Source organism: Glycine soja, chromosome 17 (assembly GCF_004193775.1).
Source record: "Glycine soja cultivar W05 chromosome 17, ASM419377v2, whole genome shotgun sequence".
NCBI classification, from domain to species: Eukaryota; Viridiplantae; Streptophyta; class Magnoliopsida; order Fabales; family Fabaceae; genus Glycine; species Glycine soja.
This window is the reverse complement of record NC_041018.1, coordinates 11,592,396-11,609,806: the sequence shown is the minus strand read 5'-3', so window position 1 is coordinate 11,609,806 and position 17,411 is coordinate 11,592,396. Positions and strand designations below refer to the sequence as shown.

The 17,411-nt window shown below is 33.7% G+C and overlaps 1 protein-coding gene across 1 annotated transcript; it reads left to right on the top strand.

Moving 5' to 3' along the window:
* Window positions 1-1,383: 1,383 nt before the first annotated feature.
* Window positions 1,384-9,987, top strand: LOC114392622. Its single transcript, XM_028353821.1, has 11 exons — window positions 1,384-1,707; window positions 2,361-2,439; window positions 2,601-2,711; window positions 3,205-3,321; window positions 4,394-4,741; window positions 5,690-6,012; window positions 6,370-6,469; window positions 6,546-6,605; window positions 8,558-8,644; window positions 9,081-9,221; window positions 9,533-9,987. The coding sequence occupies exons 1-11, from the start codon at window positions 1,616-1,618 to the stop codon at window positions 9,860-9,862; spliced, it is 1,788 nt and encodes a 595-aa protein (XP_028209622.1). The 5' UTR covers window positions 1,384-1,615; the 3' UTR covers window positions 9,863-9,987.
* Window positions 9,988-17,411: the final 7,424 nt, after the last annotated feature.

The following is a 17,411-nucleotide window of genomic DNA, read 5'->3' as shown; positions in this document are numbered from 1 at the left end:
TTTGTTTGTGTGTGATTGTCACTAGTCCAAAAGAACTTTACATAATATGAGAATCGAATATGAATTGTTCCGTTAGATAGATTGTTCTCATGTAAATGCAATAAGACCTTATATCATTGCACCAATTGATTAATTAAATACTATTCTAAAATTAAAAAAGAATTTATTTAGGATAATTTCTTGTTATAATTGTTTAAAATCTTCAATTTGCTTTCATTTTAATTTTTTTTATAATAATTTTGTTCTTATCATGTATCTAATTATTTAAGTTAATTATAACTGACTGTGACTTTAATCGATAAGTATATTTACTTTATTATCCATTTTAGTTATCATAAATTTAGGTAAATAAGAAAAAATCCATTGTTCCAACATATTTCCTTTTATCCAAAAAAATACTTAGCGTTCATAAATTTTTATTCAATTGATAAATATATGAAATATATGTGCCTTACATACATTTAACCATGAGATGAGATTTTCTAATATTTAATAGCATAACTGAATTTTTATTATACAAAATTATATTTTATTAATTTATAAATTGAGTCTAATATGTAATAACTAAGCGCGCTCCCATCTTGCCCGATAAGAAATTTATATAAGTTTATAAATAATAAAAAAAAAAACAATCATTCCATGCATTTTTAATGGTTTTAAAGCTTTCTTTGTTATGCACTGATACCAATTTCCTAGGATTTGTGGGGTGGGGGCGAAGGAAATTGAATTCCATGCCACAAATGTGCTGGAAACTTCTGATATATTTTTAGATTTATAAATCTTTCAGCAATAGTTTTGAGATCTACAACTAAATATGAAAAATTATTTGTATCTTTTTCCGGTTCCTTTTTCTGGCTATAGTTTTAATTAACTTGATCATTGGGATCAGTCCAAGTGATTTTGGTATGCTCATTCCATCAAATCTATAAATCATCTACTACTGTTATTGTTTTTTATTTTAAATTTTTTGAGAGAGACTAAGTGCCTCATTTGCATGCCCTAGTAGTATTAAATAATAAAGTTTACATCCCAGTTTAGTAATTAAACTTTCTATATCAGAAAAACATCTCCCATGCAGGTCGTACCCTAAATGCTAACAGTAGCGGGAATTGGAAATCAATCAATCAATGAAGCATTCAACCTCAAAACTCACTCACTCTTTCTTTCATCTTAACTTCGTGCACACCAAGTAACACAGAGAGAGAGAGTGTGGATCGAGGTTGATGAACGATCATTGAATGCGCTCAACGACCCAAACCCCTTCGAATTCAATTGCGGGGACACCACCTATCTTGTCTCGTTGCCGCACTCTTTGGGTAACCTATCTCTAACTATTTACACTTGGTATTCGCATTCACATTCCATTCAATTATTCTTCTCGCTCGATCTTGATCTCTTCATTCGTAGTATTCAATTAATCCACCCAGGCAGACCCCACACTTCCTTTCTTCCACTCCTGCGCCATAGATATTTCTACTTGTCATTTATGATTCTATATCGGGTTCAAAACTTGACGACCTCTCAATAAAATAATACCAACAAATTAATATATCACTCTCAAACTGAACAAGTTAGAACATTGCATGCGCATTCTACATTAAGCTGAGACTTAATAATGAGCGAGTTCCGCGTGTTTGCAGAAGCGTGTGGGCGTGAGGATCATGGAGATTCTCCGCATGCCAAACCTCAACACAGACGATCTAAGAGGTCCTTTTTTATTTTTATTTTTAGTAATTCAATTATTTACAATGAGATGATGAATAATAGGATTGGATATAAATAATACTAATGTATTTCTCGTTTAGTGGATTCATGTATTTCTTTCTGTGTTAATGTGTGGGTGTTAGTGTGAAATTTTGTCGGTGGAAAAGTGCAAGATTATATTAGAATAGATATATGGGGAAGAAATTTGGATATAAATATGTTTTTAGGAGGCAACTGAGATAAAAAAAAAAAAAAAAAAAAAAATTGGCTTTTGAAAGTTATAAGGTTGGGTTGGTGGTAAAAGAAGAAAAACTGGAGGGAAAAGTAGTGAGTTTAATTCCTTCTGCTAAAAAAAACTAATAATTAATAAATAACATATGCCAATCCAGAGAAAAAGATTTTTGGCTTCTGGGTTCAATTTGCCTCAAGGTTGGCTTTTCTTTTTTCAAAGTAACTGGTTTGGCTAATAAATCTTTGCTGATTGGCTCTGGTTCAATGTATAATTAGTGAAAGATTAGTTTCCTGAGAATTGGAAAACTTGGTAATGCTGATCTAGTTTCTTTAGACACATTATTACAGTTGTTGTCTTGTCTTCAGCTGATTCATTTTGTGCACATCATGTTTTTTTCTTCTTCTTTCTCTTATGAACTTTTCAGTGCTTCTGAAAGGAACCTGGCAAACGCAAGAGGTGGTGGAGCCTCGCATCCACTCGAGAAAGACCACAATGAATCCCTTGTGAGACTGCAATTTAAATCTGGTCTTTAAATTTTCAAAATCACATCTCATAGTTCTTCTTAACAAAACAATTATTGCATTACAGATGCACTGTGTAGTCGTCGTTTTGAATGTTAGTCAGAAGATAATTCTCTGGTTTGGTTTTATCATGGCTTGGACAGGTTTCAACATCTTCGGTGAGTGCTTCTAGGTTACGGAGTCCGTTGCATGACAATCTCACTCGTGTAAACAAGAATACCTCTTCAAATCATAGAGCATTCTTAGAAAAAGATGTATGCACTTATCTCTTATTTTGTTCCTAACTTCAAAATTTCTTTTCAACAATTCTGTTTGACTCTCTACATGCTGAGATGACTCTGACCGAGTTTCTGCTTCTTGGTTTTCATGTGTTTTGCTTGCATTCAACCGTAGTAAAATTGGCTGCATAATTTAAATTATTGAAAAGTGGGGGAAAAGGAACAAAGGGGTCAAAGCCAATTCCACTGGATGTATGAGCTTGGTAGCTCTCTTTAGAAAGGCGAAAAAAATTGATTGATATCATCATGAAACTTATTGATAAAAAAATTTAGTGTTTCTAGAATAAATTTAGCATAATCTCTTCAGTCTTCATAAGAAAACAAAAACCCATCAAAGTCCTTTATTGTGGAATTACCAAGTAGCTTTTCGGAATCATCTACAGCTCAAGAAAACAACGGAAAAAGAACTCTAGATAATACGTATACGAAGATAAGCAAAGTTTGAGACCCTCACTCTAATGATTTGCAGGTTGAGCAACTACAGTTACGGTTACAGCGGGAGAGATCCATGCGCATTCTGCTTGAAAGGGCGATGGGTCGAGCCTCAAGTACTTTATCTCCTGGACACAGGCACTTTACTGCCCAGGTAATTTGGCATTCTCGTGTCTTATGTTCTTAATGGCTTTCAAGATTTATCCAAGTTACCACGAAATAATAAAAGTTTTAGCCGTTTAACTTTATATGTGGCTTATTATCATGTTAGTAAATCTGTATTGCATCTCAAGTAACGAACTTCAGTCCTGATTTCACTTTTTGCACCATTTCATTGATTCATATTAGAACTAAGATGACATTCAAATTGCATTATGAAGAATCTTGATGCCCTCTGTAAAAGATGCATAAAACATGAAGAATCCTACACTTGAACCTGGTCACTTACTGAATTTTGATAACATTCTCGTAAATGGCTTCTTAATTCCCTTCTCAGCTTAACTCCTTTCAACGTGCAGCTCATTTTTAAGCCTCCATCTACTAACACACTAAGCTTTCAGGATGCTTATGTCTTTTAATAAGATATTAGAACCTCTGCGACCAAATGGTCAGAAATTTGACCACCGCTCTGTCATTCTTCTAATCTATTAAAATAAGATGTGATTGATCCTGTGCTTTGTACACACTTTAAGCTGCAAAGGTCAGATAGGGTGTGATAGAGATAAAACCTTTCTTGGTCTAGAGCTTCTACCTAATGGTCTAACTTTTGGGAAACCATGTTATGCAGTTGATAAATTAATGTATGTACTAACAGGGTAAATAATTTCTTATAAATTTATTAATTTTATAATAACTATCTTAAAAGTTATGTCAATCATGCTTTCTTATTAACAATTTTTTTACACTAATAGTGCATACAAATTAAGCTCTGGGTAGTTCTCATGTGTGTTTTAAGCTTATAGCCTTTGGGAATCTGAGGCACAGTTTTGAAATGATATATAACTCTCATGTAAAGGATCCTCATTCGATGATATATAACTAAAAGGGACTCTTCACTCTCACTTGATAGGTAGATAGTATATTTTGATTCGAATATGCGGCATGGACATGAGGGTTCCTGTTTGATGTAATTTTTAAATTTATAATATACATTCTAATACGTCTACTAATGTACGCTTAGTGGAAAATAAATAACTATTTCTTCCATTTTCCCTCCATTTTCTTAGACAAAAGACTTGATTGCTGAAATTGAGTTGCTTGAAGAAGAGGTTATAAACCGTGAGCAGCAAGTACTTTCTCTGTACAGGAGTATTTTTGAACAGTGTGTTAGCCGGTCAACTTCTCAACAAAGTTCTGCTGTTGCTTCACCTGCTCATACAAGGCAAGGATCCAGGAAGCATCCGAGTATAATTTCAAGTGCATTCTGTTCATCAAAAAAATTCCCTCTACGAACCCTGCAAGGTCTAGTTTCTAATAATGACTCGAGGAATAAAATCTTTGGGTCTAATCATGGTCCTTTATCACGTGGTAAAGGCAACAATTATTTTAAAAAGACTTGTTCTGATTCCACCAAGGTATGATCTACATTGATACTATTGATCTTCTATTATATGTGCATTGACTGATTCCTTTGCTTTTGCTGTTAATGGATAGCATATGGCTCAAATATAATATCCGAAAGCATTGTTTACTGAACCAGAAAAGGCATATTACGTGTTCAGTGATTACTTGTTTGATTGACATTGAATTATCATCAAACCGAAATTTTAAAATTAATATTTTTAAGAGAAAATTTTAAAAAAATCGTGTTTTTTCTCAGTTAGTTTTCTTTCCTGTTGTTTTCATTGTTTCAACCGCTGTGTAGAATTTTTAAATTGATATATAACTCGTATATGATTATTTCGGTATGTCATCCGTATTGAATATTATGTTTTCTTGAAAAAAGAATTTTTTTTCTTAATTTATGTTGAAAAATTTATTCTTAGATGACCTTTTATATCTATTAAGTATTTATGATTTGTTGTTGTCAAGGTCACCTCCACTGGCATAACTACTAACTAGTCTAATTAAAGCCAGAACTGGCACTGAAGATAATGTGGCAGATTCATAAGCTCCCAGGGGCCAGGACACCACCACTGAGACATGTACTGGTCTCTGGTTCACTAATTTATTGCTAGAACTGATCCGTTTAGTCTATTTCATACTGGTTTATGAAAAAAAAATTGCTTTCAAGTGAGAATTGAATCACACATGTGGACTGTGGCCAGTTCACCAGCTGGTCCAGTCCCATTATTCTCTTGACCCAGAATTTAGAACACCAGAAGGAATTGGTCACTGTTGAAGTAACCAGTGTTCAAGTAATCAGAGAAAAATTGTAACTAAATCAAATCAAATCCCGTATGAATTGTAACCAAAAGAAAAAAATTCCATATGAATTCATGCATGTTGGCATGCTTACATGCATCTAAATGGTGTGATATTTGATATTTGTACTGATCATTCTCATCTAAATCATATGTCAGGCTCACGAAAAAATTTCTACAATCCAGAAAACTCCTATTTTACGTACTTTGAAAGACCATCTATACCAGTGTCCAAGCAAGCTTTCTGAGGATATGGTGAGATGCATGGCCACTGTATATTGCTGGCTTCGTAGTGCAACCTCTGTAAATTCTGAAAACGGTAGGTCACCATTATTGTCAAGGTCATCTACTAATGCTATACAGCCTCGAAATGGTATTGGAGACGATCTTGACTGGTCCTGCAAATCAGCAGTTGAAATTTCTTGGATATCTACTCACAAACGTCATTCTTCCCATGCTTCTTATGCCATCAAAAATTACAGGTTGGTTCTATAAGTATGACAGTTTTAACTGAAATCTTAAAAATATCAGCAAAGAATCTAAAGGCAGTGATGAACCTTCAACATATTGCCTTGCTTGGAAATTCAGGGAGCAGGAGTTCTTTGATAATTATAGCACGAGTTATTAACAATTACATTCTGCTATATCTTTATTGAGAATCTGGGGTGTGTGCAATTTTTTAAATATGATTTTTTTAAGTACTTTAATTTAGTTGTTTATTTATACTTTTTTTTTCGATATCTGTTTATTTATACTATAATAGTACTTTGTTCATGCACTAAATTTCTTATTGAATTCTTGATCTGACATGTTTTTCCCCCCTCCCCGTTTACATTCAGAGTTTTAGTTGAACAACTAGAAAGGGTGAATGTCAGTCAAATGGATAGCGATGCACAAATTGCGTTCTGGATCAATGTGCACAATGCTCTTGTGATGCATGTAATATTCATATGACCAACAATAATTTTGTTTTACCAATTTTAAAGCATACCTAACTTTGATCTCCTGTTGACAGGCATATTTAGCATACGGAATTCCCCAGGGTTCTCTCAGGAGGCTAGCCTTGTTTCACAAGGTAGTTCGCTATTTTATTTAATTCTGTTTATTCTTTAGTTAGAAGAAAATTGTGGCAAATTTCTCAAACTAGATTACTTTTAGAAACTAATTCCCAAAATGGGGCTGTTTTGAAACTTTTTTCAGGGGGGGTCTGTTTTTGAAGGGGACTCGCCAGTGGGGTTGGCGAGTTGGACACGTGGCAGCGCCTGGTGGACTCGCCAGTGGAGTTGGCGAGTTGCTGTCCACGTGGCGGCCACTTGGCGGGTCCCGCCACTCGTACTGACGAAATGCTTTTTACGGAAAAAAAAAATTTTTAACTTCAAACGCGTATAACTTTTGATAGGAATGTCCGTTTGAGGCCCATAATATGTCAAAATGCTCGAAATTGAATGAAGAATCCCTTGGCAAAATTCCCGAAGGGGATTTGGTCAACTCATTTTCCCAAAAAATGGATTTAAGATTCAACCACCCATTTTTTTAATCTTAAATCCTATTTTTGAGCTACTTAGAGGCATTTTTTGGGAAAATGAGTTGACCAAATCCCCTTCGGGAATTTTGCCAAGGGATTCTTCATTCAATTTCGAGCATTTTGACATATTATGGGCCTCAAACGGACATTCCTATCAAAAGTTATACGCGTTTGAAGTTAAAAATTTTTTTTTCCGTAAAAAGCATTTCGTCAGTACGAGTGGCGGGACCCGCCACGTGGCCGCCACGTGGACAGCAACTCGCCAACTCCACTGGCGAGTCCACCAGGCGCTGCCACGTGTCCAACTCGCCAACCCCACTGGCGAGTCCCCTTCAAAAACAGACCCCCCCTGGAAAAAGTTTCAAAACAGCCCCATTTTGGGAATTAGTTTCTAAAAGTAACCTAGTTTGAGAAATTTGCCGAAAATTGTCCGTATTTAAGAGTTCTCAGATAATATTTTTCAGACCTTGATGCACAAAAGTCATGCTCAAAGTCCTCCAATTTACTTTCACTTCCCCAAAGGTAGCCAGCCAAGCCACTCCCAATATCACGTCATCAACTCCTCCTAAATCAAACAGAAAATTATCCCGTCATTGTGTAGTGTCCCATGTGCACCCTCTAGTTAGCTTTCTATTACCATCTCCCAATCTCACTTGATAAGGTTGAGTGGGTTCCACTAACAGAGCCCCAAAATTTGGATCAACTGGCTGGAGATGAAGTTGTGGCTGGCTTCACTATCGATGAGGATCATCACTTTTCTGTCCTGAACCATTCCTTGCAGTTGCATAGTTTCAGGTTGGGTCAGTCTTCCAGCTGAGCACATGAAAGATTCTTATGATAAAATATAAATGTGAGGTGAAGTCCCACCTAATATAAAAATGAGAAGGTTGAACATCATATAAGTAGTGAAGACAAAACCTATGAACTTGAGTCTTAAGATTTTGGGTTAAAGTGTATTGTGAAATTCACTTGTGTGATTGCCGATGACTCATTGGTATAAATCTCCTGAATTAGCCCCCTCGATTGCACATCACCATCCATTGGCATGACACCTCTGGTTCCAGTTCTTCTATGTTGTTTTCCTCATACCCATCCTCTTGGTCCATATTGAGAACCATTGGCGCCTCCTCAATGTCATGAGCTCCTCCATAGCATGAATCAACTCTTCTAAATGCCCCTTTTTAAAACTAATTTCCCTTTTTATTCTTCCTTCTATAATACACTTGTAATTGTTTGGGAAATTGACACCTTAAATTGAACCCTTGGAAGATTTATATTTTCTTCAAATTCTTCTTGTTGCGAAGTTCAGACAACAAACACAACCAAATAATTTATTTATTTCTCATTACCAACAAGGGTAAACAAAATAAGAAGGAAACAAGCATCTCTAATCGTATTCAAAATTAGCATTGATGTATAAACTTTCTTTCTTGACAACTCATATTTTTTTTTACTAGACATCATACTTATTATCAATTGATCTGTACAATTGTCTAGTGCAGGCTGCTTACAACATTGGCGGTCATATCTTAAGTGCAAATGCCATAGAACAAATGATATTTTGCTTCCGAACACCTCGGATTGGACGGGTACTCCCTTTAACCACATCTATGAATTTCAGTAACTCTTAATACACATTGTCTTTGTATGTTTAATGGTTAATTCTGTTAAACGTGGATTTCATTAATGAGCTGAAGTGTCCGACTATTAAATTTCCTATCCTGTTCCTTCTGTTTTGGCCAGTAGAGGGTTACAAATCATTGATTATCCGTATGATTTGCATCTTCTGCTTCGAATCCTAAGTTATTTTAGTAGGAGGATATCGATGTATTTATTTGAATTTGTGGCACAACTTCCAATTATAAATTTAGAAAGATATCATAAATTTTCTGGTATTGTTCTGCAATTTCTTTTCGAAAGCAGTTTTCGTAGTAAAAATTTCTAACACCTATTTTGATGTTAATTAGGACAGAATCAAATGTTTCATACAATTATTCTTTTTGTTTGCTGTTTTATCTAATGCAGTGGTTTGAAAGCATTGTGTCTGCTGCCTTGTGGAAGAAAAGTGGCGAAGAAAGACAACTTCTCAGTTCCAAACTGGGTCTTACTAATTCCCAACCCCTTGTCTGCTTTGCCCTTTGTACTGGAGCCTTGTCAGATCCTGTGGTAATTTTTCTCTCAAACATTTTGCTATGAAAATGCATTTGAATATAAATTGGAAAAAATTTCTCTGCAGCCTTGTTAGATCCTGTGGTAATAATAAAGACTGACACCCTCATAAACTTTTTCTCTGCTAAACTAATTGAACTTCTAGGTCTTTTGCTAAAGAAGAATGTAACATAGCATCTTCCAAACTAATGCTGTAGAATTCTGATAGCAATTTTGATTTTTCATCTATAATATCCCTTTTTCTCTGTTACCCGGATTTTAAAGAGAGTTAATTAAGAATTTTGTTGTCGCAAATTACAACGCTGCAGCTAAAGGTTTATTCAGCCTCAAATATTAGTGAAGAACTAAATATTTCCAAGAGAGAGTTTCTCCAAGCAAATGTAATTGTGAAGAAGTCAAGAAAAGTTTTTCTTCCAAAATTGGTGGAAAGATTTTCTAGAGAAGCATCGATAAGCATAGACGATATCTTTGGATGGGTCAAGGAGAGTGTTGACAAGAAGCTGCATGATTCAATGCAGAAGTGCCTTAATCCTAAATCCAGCAAAAAGCCATCTCAGATCATAGAATGGTTACCTTATAGTTCAAGGTTCCGGTACGTGTTCTCCAAGGATGTCATACACAAACCTTGGTGGGTATGACTATGATGACATCTAACTGCTAGGTAAAGATTATTGTAGGTGCTTGAAATTTTCTTTGCTTGCCTTAGATAACACATTCTTCCTAAGACCATGGTAGATTCTGATAAAATTAGTCGCTTACTTTCTAACAAGTACAACTTTTAATTTTTAAGCAGTAATCATAATAATTATTTCTCTTAAAAAAAGAAGCCTTTTACATTGAATATGTTGTATCGCCATTATTGATAAGGTAAGAATCCTCTTATGTACAGGTCATGTCTAAATCTTTAGGAATCCTCTCTAGAAAGGAAATTCTGAAAGCTTCCCTATTTACAATGGGTCAACAAAAACTGCTAAATACAATAATTTTGATTTTTTTTCTTAAGAAAATGAAAATCAATCTAATACATTTGTCGTTTTCTTTTTTATTTTAAATATAAACTTGTTATTATTAATAAATATTGATATGCATTATTGAAACTTTGGCTTAACTATTATGGTATATTTAATTTGAACTTTTGTACGTATTTTAAATGTTAAAACATATAAAATTATGCTTTATTTTTTATTATAAAATTTTGATAATATATTTTTAATATTATTTATGTATTATTTAATTATTATATTAATATCTATTTAACGACATTTAAATTATTAAATCTTAAATTAATACTTTGACTGGCCAGTTCCATAGCGAGTTTGATTTAAAAAATATTGGCAAAAATATAATTTTTGGGATTAAATATATTTTTTATTTATACAACTTTTTTTCTCTCTATAGTCACTTGTTACAAAAATAAAGACATGTCAAACAAAATGATTATGTCATCTTGCTACACCATTATTTAATGACATTATTATAACACCTTAATGTCACAACATCATTAATTTACGGGGATTAGGATAAAAACAAACATAATTTACGATTAAAAAATGACATTTGTAGAGACAAATAAAATTTATATATAAAAATAAATATTAAAATAAAGGCTTAAAAATTAAAATAAACTCTAAAATTAAATATTAAAATATATGCATTTAATAATGCAACACACTTAGTTTCATCCAACTTTTTAAATTCTTATAAAAAATGACCTATTATTGTTGTTACTCTCGCCATTGTCAATACTACACTATCATTACTATCATTGTAAACGTCACAATTGTTACTATTATTGTTACTACCACCATAAGCGTCATTCACTACTATTATTATTATTGTTATCACCATAATCATTGGCGATTCAGGAATTTTTTTTAGTAGGGACAAAAAAATCATTTATACTCCCACTATCTTTGTTTATAAGACCATTTTCAAAAAAATAATACAACACTCTTTTCTAATTGTTTATTACATTAATTATTTTTTCCTAAAATATCCTTAATCAATTAATAATTTTTTAGTCAAAATAATAATTGCTAGAAATTAAGGAGATAAATTATATCTCTCTTATTTAGGACCGGAAAAAAAAGTAGCAATTGGTTGAAAAAAAATGAAAAGAGAAAGATGATTAATTTTTTAAAAATATTACGAGTAATTTTGAAAGAATATTAGAAATTATTGACAAATTTAGTTTCACTAATTAAATTAACTAATTTTTTTAAAGATTGTTAATTAGTTGAAATGATCTTATAAAAAATGACTAGGGGTGATCTTAGAAAAATATTACAAATTTTTAAAATATCCATAATGTCATGGTAAAAAATATAAAATACTTATGTTTTTGTAAATTATAATTTCGTCCTTGTACTTTAAAAAGTAGTAACAAGGATCAAATTCACCTTTTTTTAAGTATAGAGACTAATTTAATTAATAGATATGAAATTACAAATATTAAAACCAAGTTTGACCTGTACTAGAAAGACTTAAAACATATTTTATCATTTTAATTGTTTAATTTTTTTTCATTGCCAGTATTGTTAAAATTTAAAAAAGATAAAATGATAAAATTAATATCAATTTATCATGTCTTTTATCTCTTTTAATTTTTTATATTAAGTTTGACTTGTACTCCAAAGACTTAAAACATATTTTATCATTTTAATTGTTTGATTTTTTTATCATTAGTATTGTCAAAAGATAAAATGATAAAATTAATACCAATTTATCATCTCTTTTATCTTTTGTAATTTTTTACATTCATTTAAAGAAAATATTACATGGGAACAATATCAATATTTTTATGGGGACAACAATAAAATATATGAAATATATTCTAGTAAAAAAAATTATTATGGGCACAATGACTCCCACACACTTGAACCTTGGATCCGTCACTTATCATAATCATTATGGTTAATGTTATCACTAAAAATTAAATGAAAATGTGATATAATGATGTCATTGATTAATTTATCATAAATCACGATATTAGTTTTATAACAAAAACAACGAAAAGTAAAATAAATATAATCTATAAGAATTAAGAAAAATATTTACTGCTGCCCACCTTTCCAATTGCGCAACCTGTTTTGAGTATTCTTTTATGTGCTTGATTTGGGCGATGGATAGGAAATAATAATATATTTTATATTGAAAATGATGTATTAGGAATTAAAATGGGATATATCAATAAATATAAAGGTTGTGCCTAGTGTCTACTTCGACTTTAACATATCTATTAGCATTAATTTCCTACTCCTTGTTAAGTAATTTTTATTTAATACATAATTTCTATTTGTTGCTCAGGGAATGCCAAATTGAGAATGTCAAATTGACTATTACATACTTCCTCTATAGCATTACAATTTGATGCTGAGGGAAGAATATAAACAAAAAAATAAGAAAAAGAAAAAAAATAAAAAATTTGCAAGGAAAGTGTCACACACTTCTCGTGTTGGTGTCGTTTCCACTTTTTTTCTCACCACTCTCTGCCTTTTTCGATCTTTCTTTTTCATCGCCGGAACCCTAATTCGATCCGCTGGACCTCGCACTAATCGGTGAGTCTCTGGCTTCCGGCGAGGTTCCGTGTACCTCGTCAGTGTTCTCACGCTTTTTTTTTTTTTGAATTTTATTTATTTACTCGACCGAAGAAGTTACTGTCATTGACATAGCATGAATTGGTAGATGACTGTACGATTGAGGAACAAGTAAGTGTTGGAACAATAAAGTTATCACATGTAATAAAGTTAAAGAATAAATGAAGATGAAGAAGAAATTAATTGAGAGAAAATAGAGGGGACTTAGAATTTTGAAAAAAAAAAAAAACTTCCGCACTCTCATGCACACTATTGCACACTCTTCTTCTCATTGATGATCACTATTATTTTTATACACACTGCACATGTAGCTATAACAAACTTCATAGCTGTTAAACTAACTTCAAAATGAATCAGTAACTAATTCCTAACTAACTAACTAAATTGCAACATATATCAACATCCCTCCTTAATTCAAATTTGTCAAGGATGTCACTCCTAACTTGTCTCTCAATTCCTTGAACTTGATAGACTTCAATGGCTTAGTTAGTATGTCTGCAACTTGATCTTCAGACCTACAAAACTTCAATTCAAGTTTCTCCTTACTCACTTGATCATGCAAGAAATGAAACTTGGTTTCAATATGTTTACTCCTGCCATGTGCCACAGGATGCTTGGCTAAATCAATTGCTGATTTGTTATCAATCAACAACCTCAGAGGACTGCAATCTCTCATGTTCAATTCTTCCATTAAAGCTTCCATGCATAGAGCTTGACTGCCATAGCAACAACAGCAATATATTCTGCTTCACATGTTGACAAAGCAACTACACTCTGCTTCTTTGAGCACCAAGAGATTGGTGCTATTCCAAATTTGAAAACATACCCAACAATGTTTTTCCTATCATTGTTATCACCACACCAATCTGAATCACTATAACCAAACACTTCTCCTTCTATATTATTCTAACTGTAAGGATATAAAATGCCAAGATCCAATGTTCCTTTCACATACCTCAGAATCCTCTTTGCTGCCAGGAAGTGAGGTGTCTTTGGTTTCTCCATAAACTTGCTTATCAACCCAACACAATAGGCAATGTCAGGTCTGGTGTTACATAGATACCTCAATGAGACTACAATTTGCTTGTACAAGGTAGGATCAACTTCTTTCTCATCCCCATCTATTTGCAGCTTGATTCCAGTTTCAGTTGGTGTGATCATAGAATTGCACTCCATCATATTGAACCTGTTCAGAATGTCTTTTGCATACTTCTTTTGATGCATGAAAATTCCTTTACTAGTAGAAACAAATTCAATACCCAAGAAGTATGATAGTTCACCAAGATCAGACATCTCAAATTCTTCCATTATTCTTCCTTTGAACACTCTCATATCTTCTTTACTACTGTCCGTCACTAGCAAATCATTTACATAAAGACATATTATCAAAAACTCACCAGAATTTGTGTTTCTGACATAAACTCCATGTTCAGTAGTGCACTTGGTGAAATTCTGCTGGACTAGGAAGCTATCAATTCTCATATTCCAGGCTCTAGGAGCCTGCTTAAGGCCATATAGTGCCTTATTCAACTTGTAAACTTTATCCTCTTGACCTACCACTACATAACAGGTGGTTGAGTTATGTAGACTTCTTCTTCAAGTGGCCCATTCAAAAATGTTGGCTTCACATCAAGTTGATATAGAGACCAGTTTCTATTGCTAGCAGCTGCCATAATGAGCCTAACAGTTTCAAGTCTTGCAACTGGAGTGAAAACCTCATTGTAATCCAAGCCATGTTTATGCAGAAATCCCCTTGCTACTAATCTTGCCTTATACTTGGATACATCTCCATTAGGCTTTACTTTAGTCTTATAGACCTACTTCACATCAATTGGTCTTTTTCCTTGAGGTAAGTGGACTAACTCCCAAGTCTGGTTCTTCTCAATTGATCTTAATTCTTCTTCCATAGTTGTTCTCCAATGTGAACTTTGTGAGGCTTCATCATGACTCATTGGTTCTGATTCAACAAGTAGAGCAAAGTGCACAAAATCCCCTTCTACAGTGATTGTTGTATCAGGATACAATTCATACTCTCTGAGTGTTTGTGGTACTTGTCTCCCTCTTTGTGACCTTCTGAGTTGCTCTCCACCTGATGGTATATCATCTTCACTTTGCTTGTCTTCAAGGTTCACAATCACCTTTCTTTCACCATTGTCAGCAACATTTATTTCCCATTTCCAGCCCTTGGTTTCATCTATCAAGACATCTCTGCTAATCACAACCTTCCTCATTCTAGGATCATACAACTTGTAGGCAGCGGTTGGATGATATCCAATGAGTATCATTGGTTCAGCCTTGTTATCAAGTTTCTTTCTGATATGCTCAGGCACATGCTTAAAACATAGTGAACCAAATATTCTGAAATGACTCACACTAGGCTTCTTTTCTGACCATGCTTCTTCAGGTGTGTATCCCTGCAATCTCTTAGTGGGACATCTGTTCAGAATATACACAGTAGTAGAAGTTGTCTCTCCCTAGAAGTAATGAGACATTCATTTTCCTTTCATCCTGCTCCTGACCATGTTCGGAATGGTTCTGTTTCTTCTCTCAGCAACACCATTATGCTGAGATGTATAGGGAGATGTCACTTCATGAATTATTCCCTCTTCATCACAAAATACTTGAAATTTATGTGAGTTATATTCATCACCTCCATCTGTTCTAAGCACTTTGATTACCTTATCACTTTGTTTTTCACTCAACGACTTAAACTTCTTAAAGATGTTAAAAACTTCACTTTTCTGCTTAATGAGATAGATCTACATTTTTCTAGTAAATTCATCAATGAATGACATAAAGTAACTATTACCTCCTAGGGATTTCACTTCAAAAGGACCACACACATCAGAATAGATCACTTCAAGCTTTTTTTTGTATTTGATTGGAATTTCTGACTTGAAAGAATTCCTTGGTTGCTTTGACACACAACACTCAACACACAACTATTTTGGTATCTCAATTTGAGCGAGACCATGAACCATTTTCTTACTTTTCAATTCACTTAAACTCTTGAAATTTAGATTACCGAACCTGTGATGCCACATCCAACTTTTATCACTTATAGAAGCAGCCAAGCATTGAAATTCTGTAATCTGAATTCCAATCTTGAATGTTCTATTTCTTGACAAAGGGACCTTTAGAATCAACCTCCCATTGCTATCAAACATCTTCAGTTGACTGTCCTCCATATGCATTGAGTAACCATTTTCTAGCAACTGTCCCAAACTCAACAAATTATTCTTCATATTGGGAACATATAGCACATCATTGATAAATGAGTGTTGTCCATCCTTCCTCTGAATCATCACATTTGCAATGTCTTCTGCAATTACAGAACTGTTATTTGCAAACTTGATCTTGCTCTTCACCTTATCATCAATGTTTACAAACCACTCTCTATGTCCAATCATGTGATTGTAGCAACCTGTGTCAAGATATCACAAATTAACATTGTCTTCTTCTAAGTTTGTAGTTGCCATTAGTAACACTTTATCAGAATCCTCATCTTGTGCCAATTGAGCCTCATTTGTATTTCTTGGAACCCTTTTATTTGTGCATTCATCTGAAGAATGTCCCCATTTTTTACATTTATAACACTGAATCACTTTTTTGTTGAATTTATTCTTGCCCACTTTGTGATTCCCTCCACTTTTCTTGTTAGTTTCTTCATTCTGGTTATGATTTCCAAAATTGCTGGAGCCCTCACCTGACCCCTTCCACTTATTGTTCTTCCATTTTCCCTTTCCCTTCTTATTCTTGCCACCATCATAGTTGTTCCCTTTGGTTGTTTGGGCTTGCATAGCTTGCTCAGCTGATCTTTGTGAGTTTCTTTTATTGAGCCTCATCTCTTGAGCTTCAAGTATTCCTTGCAGTTCTTCAATCTTCATTTCTTCAAGATCCTAGCCTTGTTCAATTGCCACCACTATATGATCGAATTTTGGTGTAAGGTTCTTAATACCTTGTCAATGATCCCAAGTCTGATTGCTTGTCACCATAAGCATTCATTTGATTTGTAATTGCCAAGATTCGAGAAAAGAACTCACCAATGCTTTCTTGATCACTCATTTGTAGAAGTTCATACTACCTTCTCAAGGTCTGCAACTTCACCTTCTTCAGTTTACTATCCCTTGCATAAGATTTCTCTAGAGTATCCCATGTCTTCTTTGCAGTATCAATAGATCTAATTTTCTGGAAATTATCTGCATTTACACACTGATGAATAATGAACAATGCCTTTGCATCTCTTTTAATCAAATCACAGCGAGCCACCTTCTATGCATTACTTTGGTTCTTTTCAGGTTCTTGAACCCCTTCTTGCACCACTTCTATCACATCTTGAAATCGAAATATTACTTTCATTTTAGCACACCAATCATCATAGTTCTTGCCTATGAGAACAGGCATAGATGCTGGAAAATTTCCATTCGAGAAAGCCATCTCAATTTCGATATCCAGAGATCTTGAACCTCAGCTCTGATACCAGTTTATTGGAACAATAAAGTTCTCACACTATGCACTTATTGTCACTCTATGTTAGAGAATAAATGAAGATGATGAAGGAATTGATTGAGAGAAAATAGAGGGGACTTAG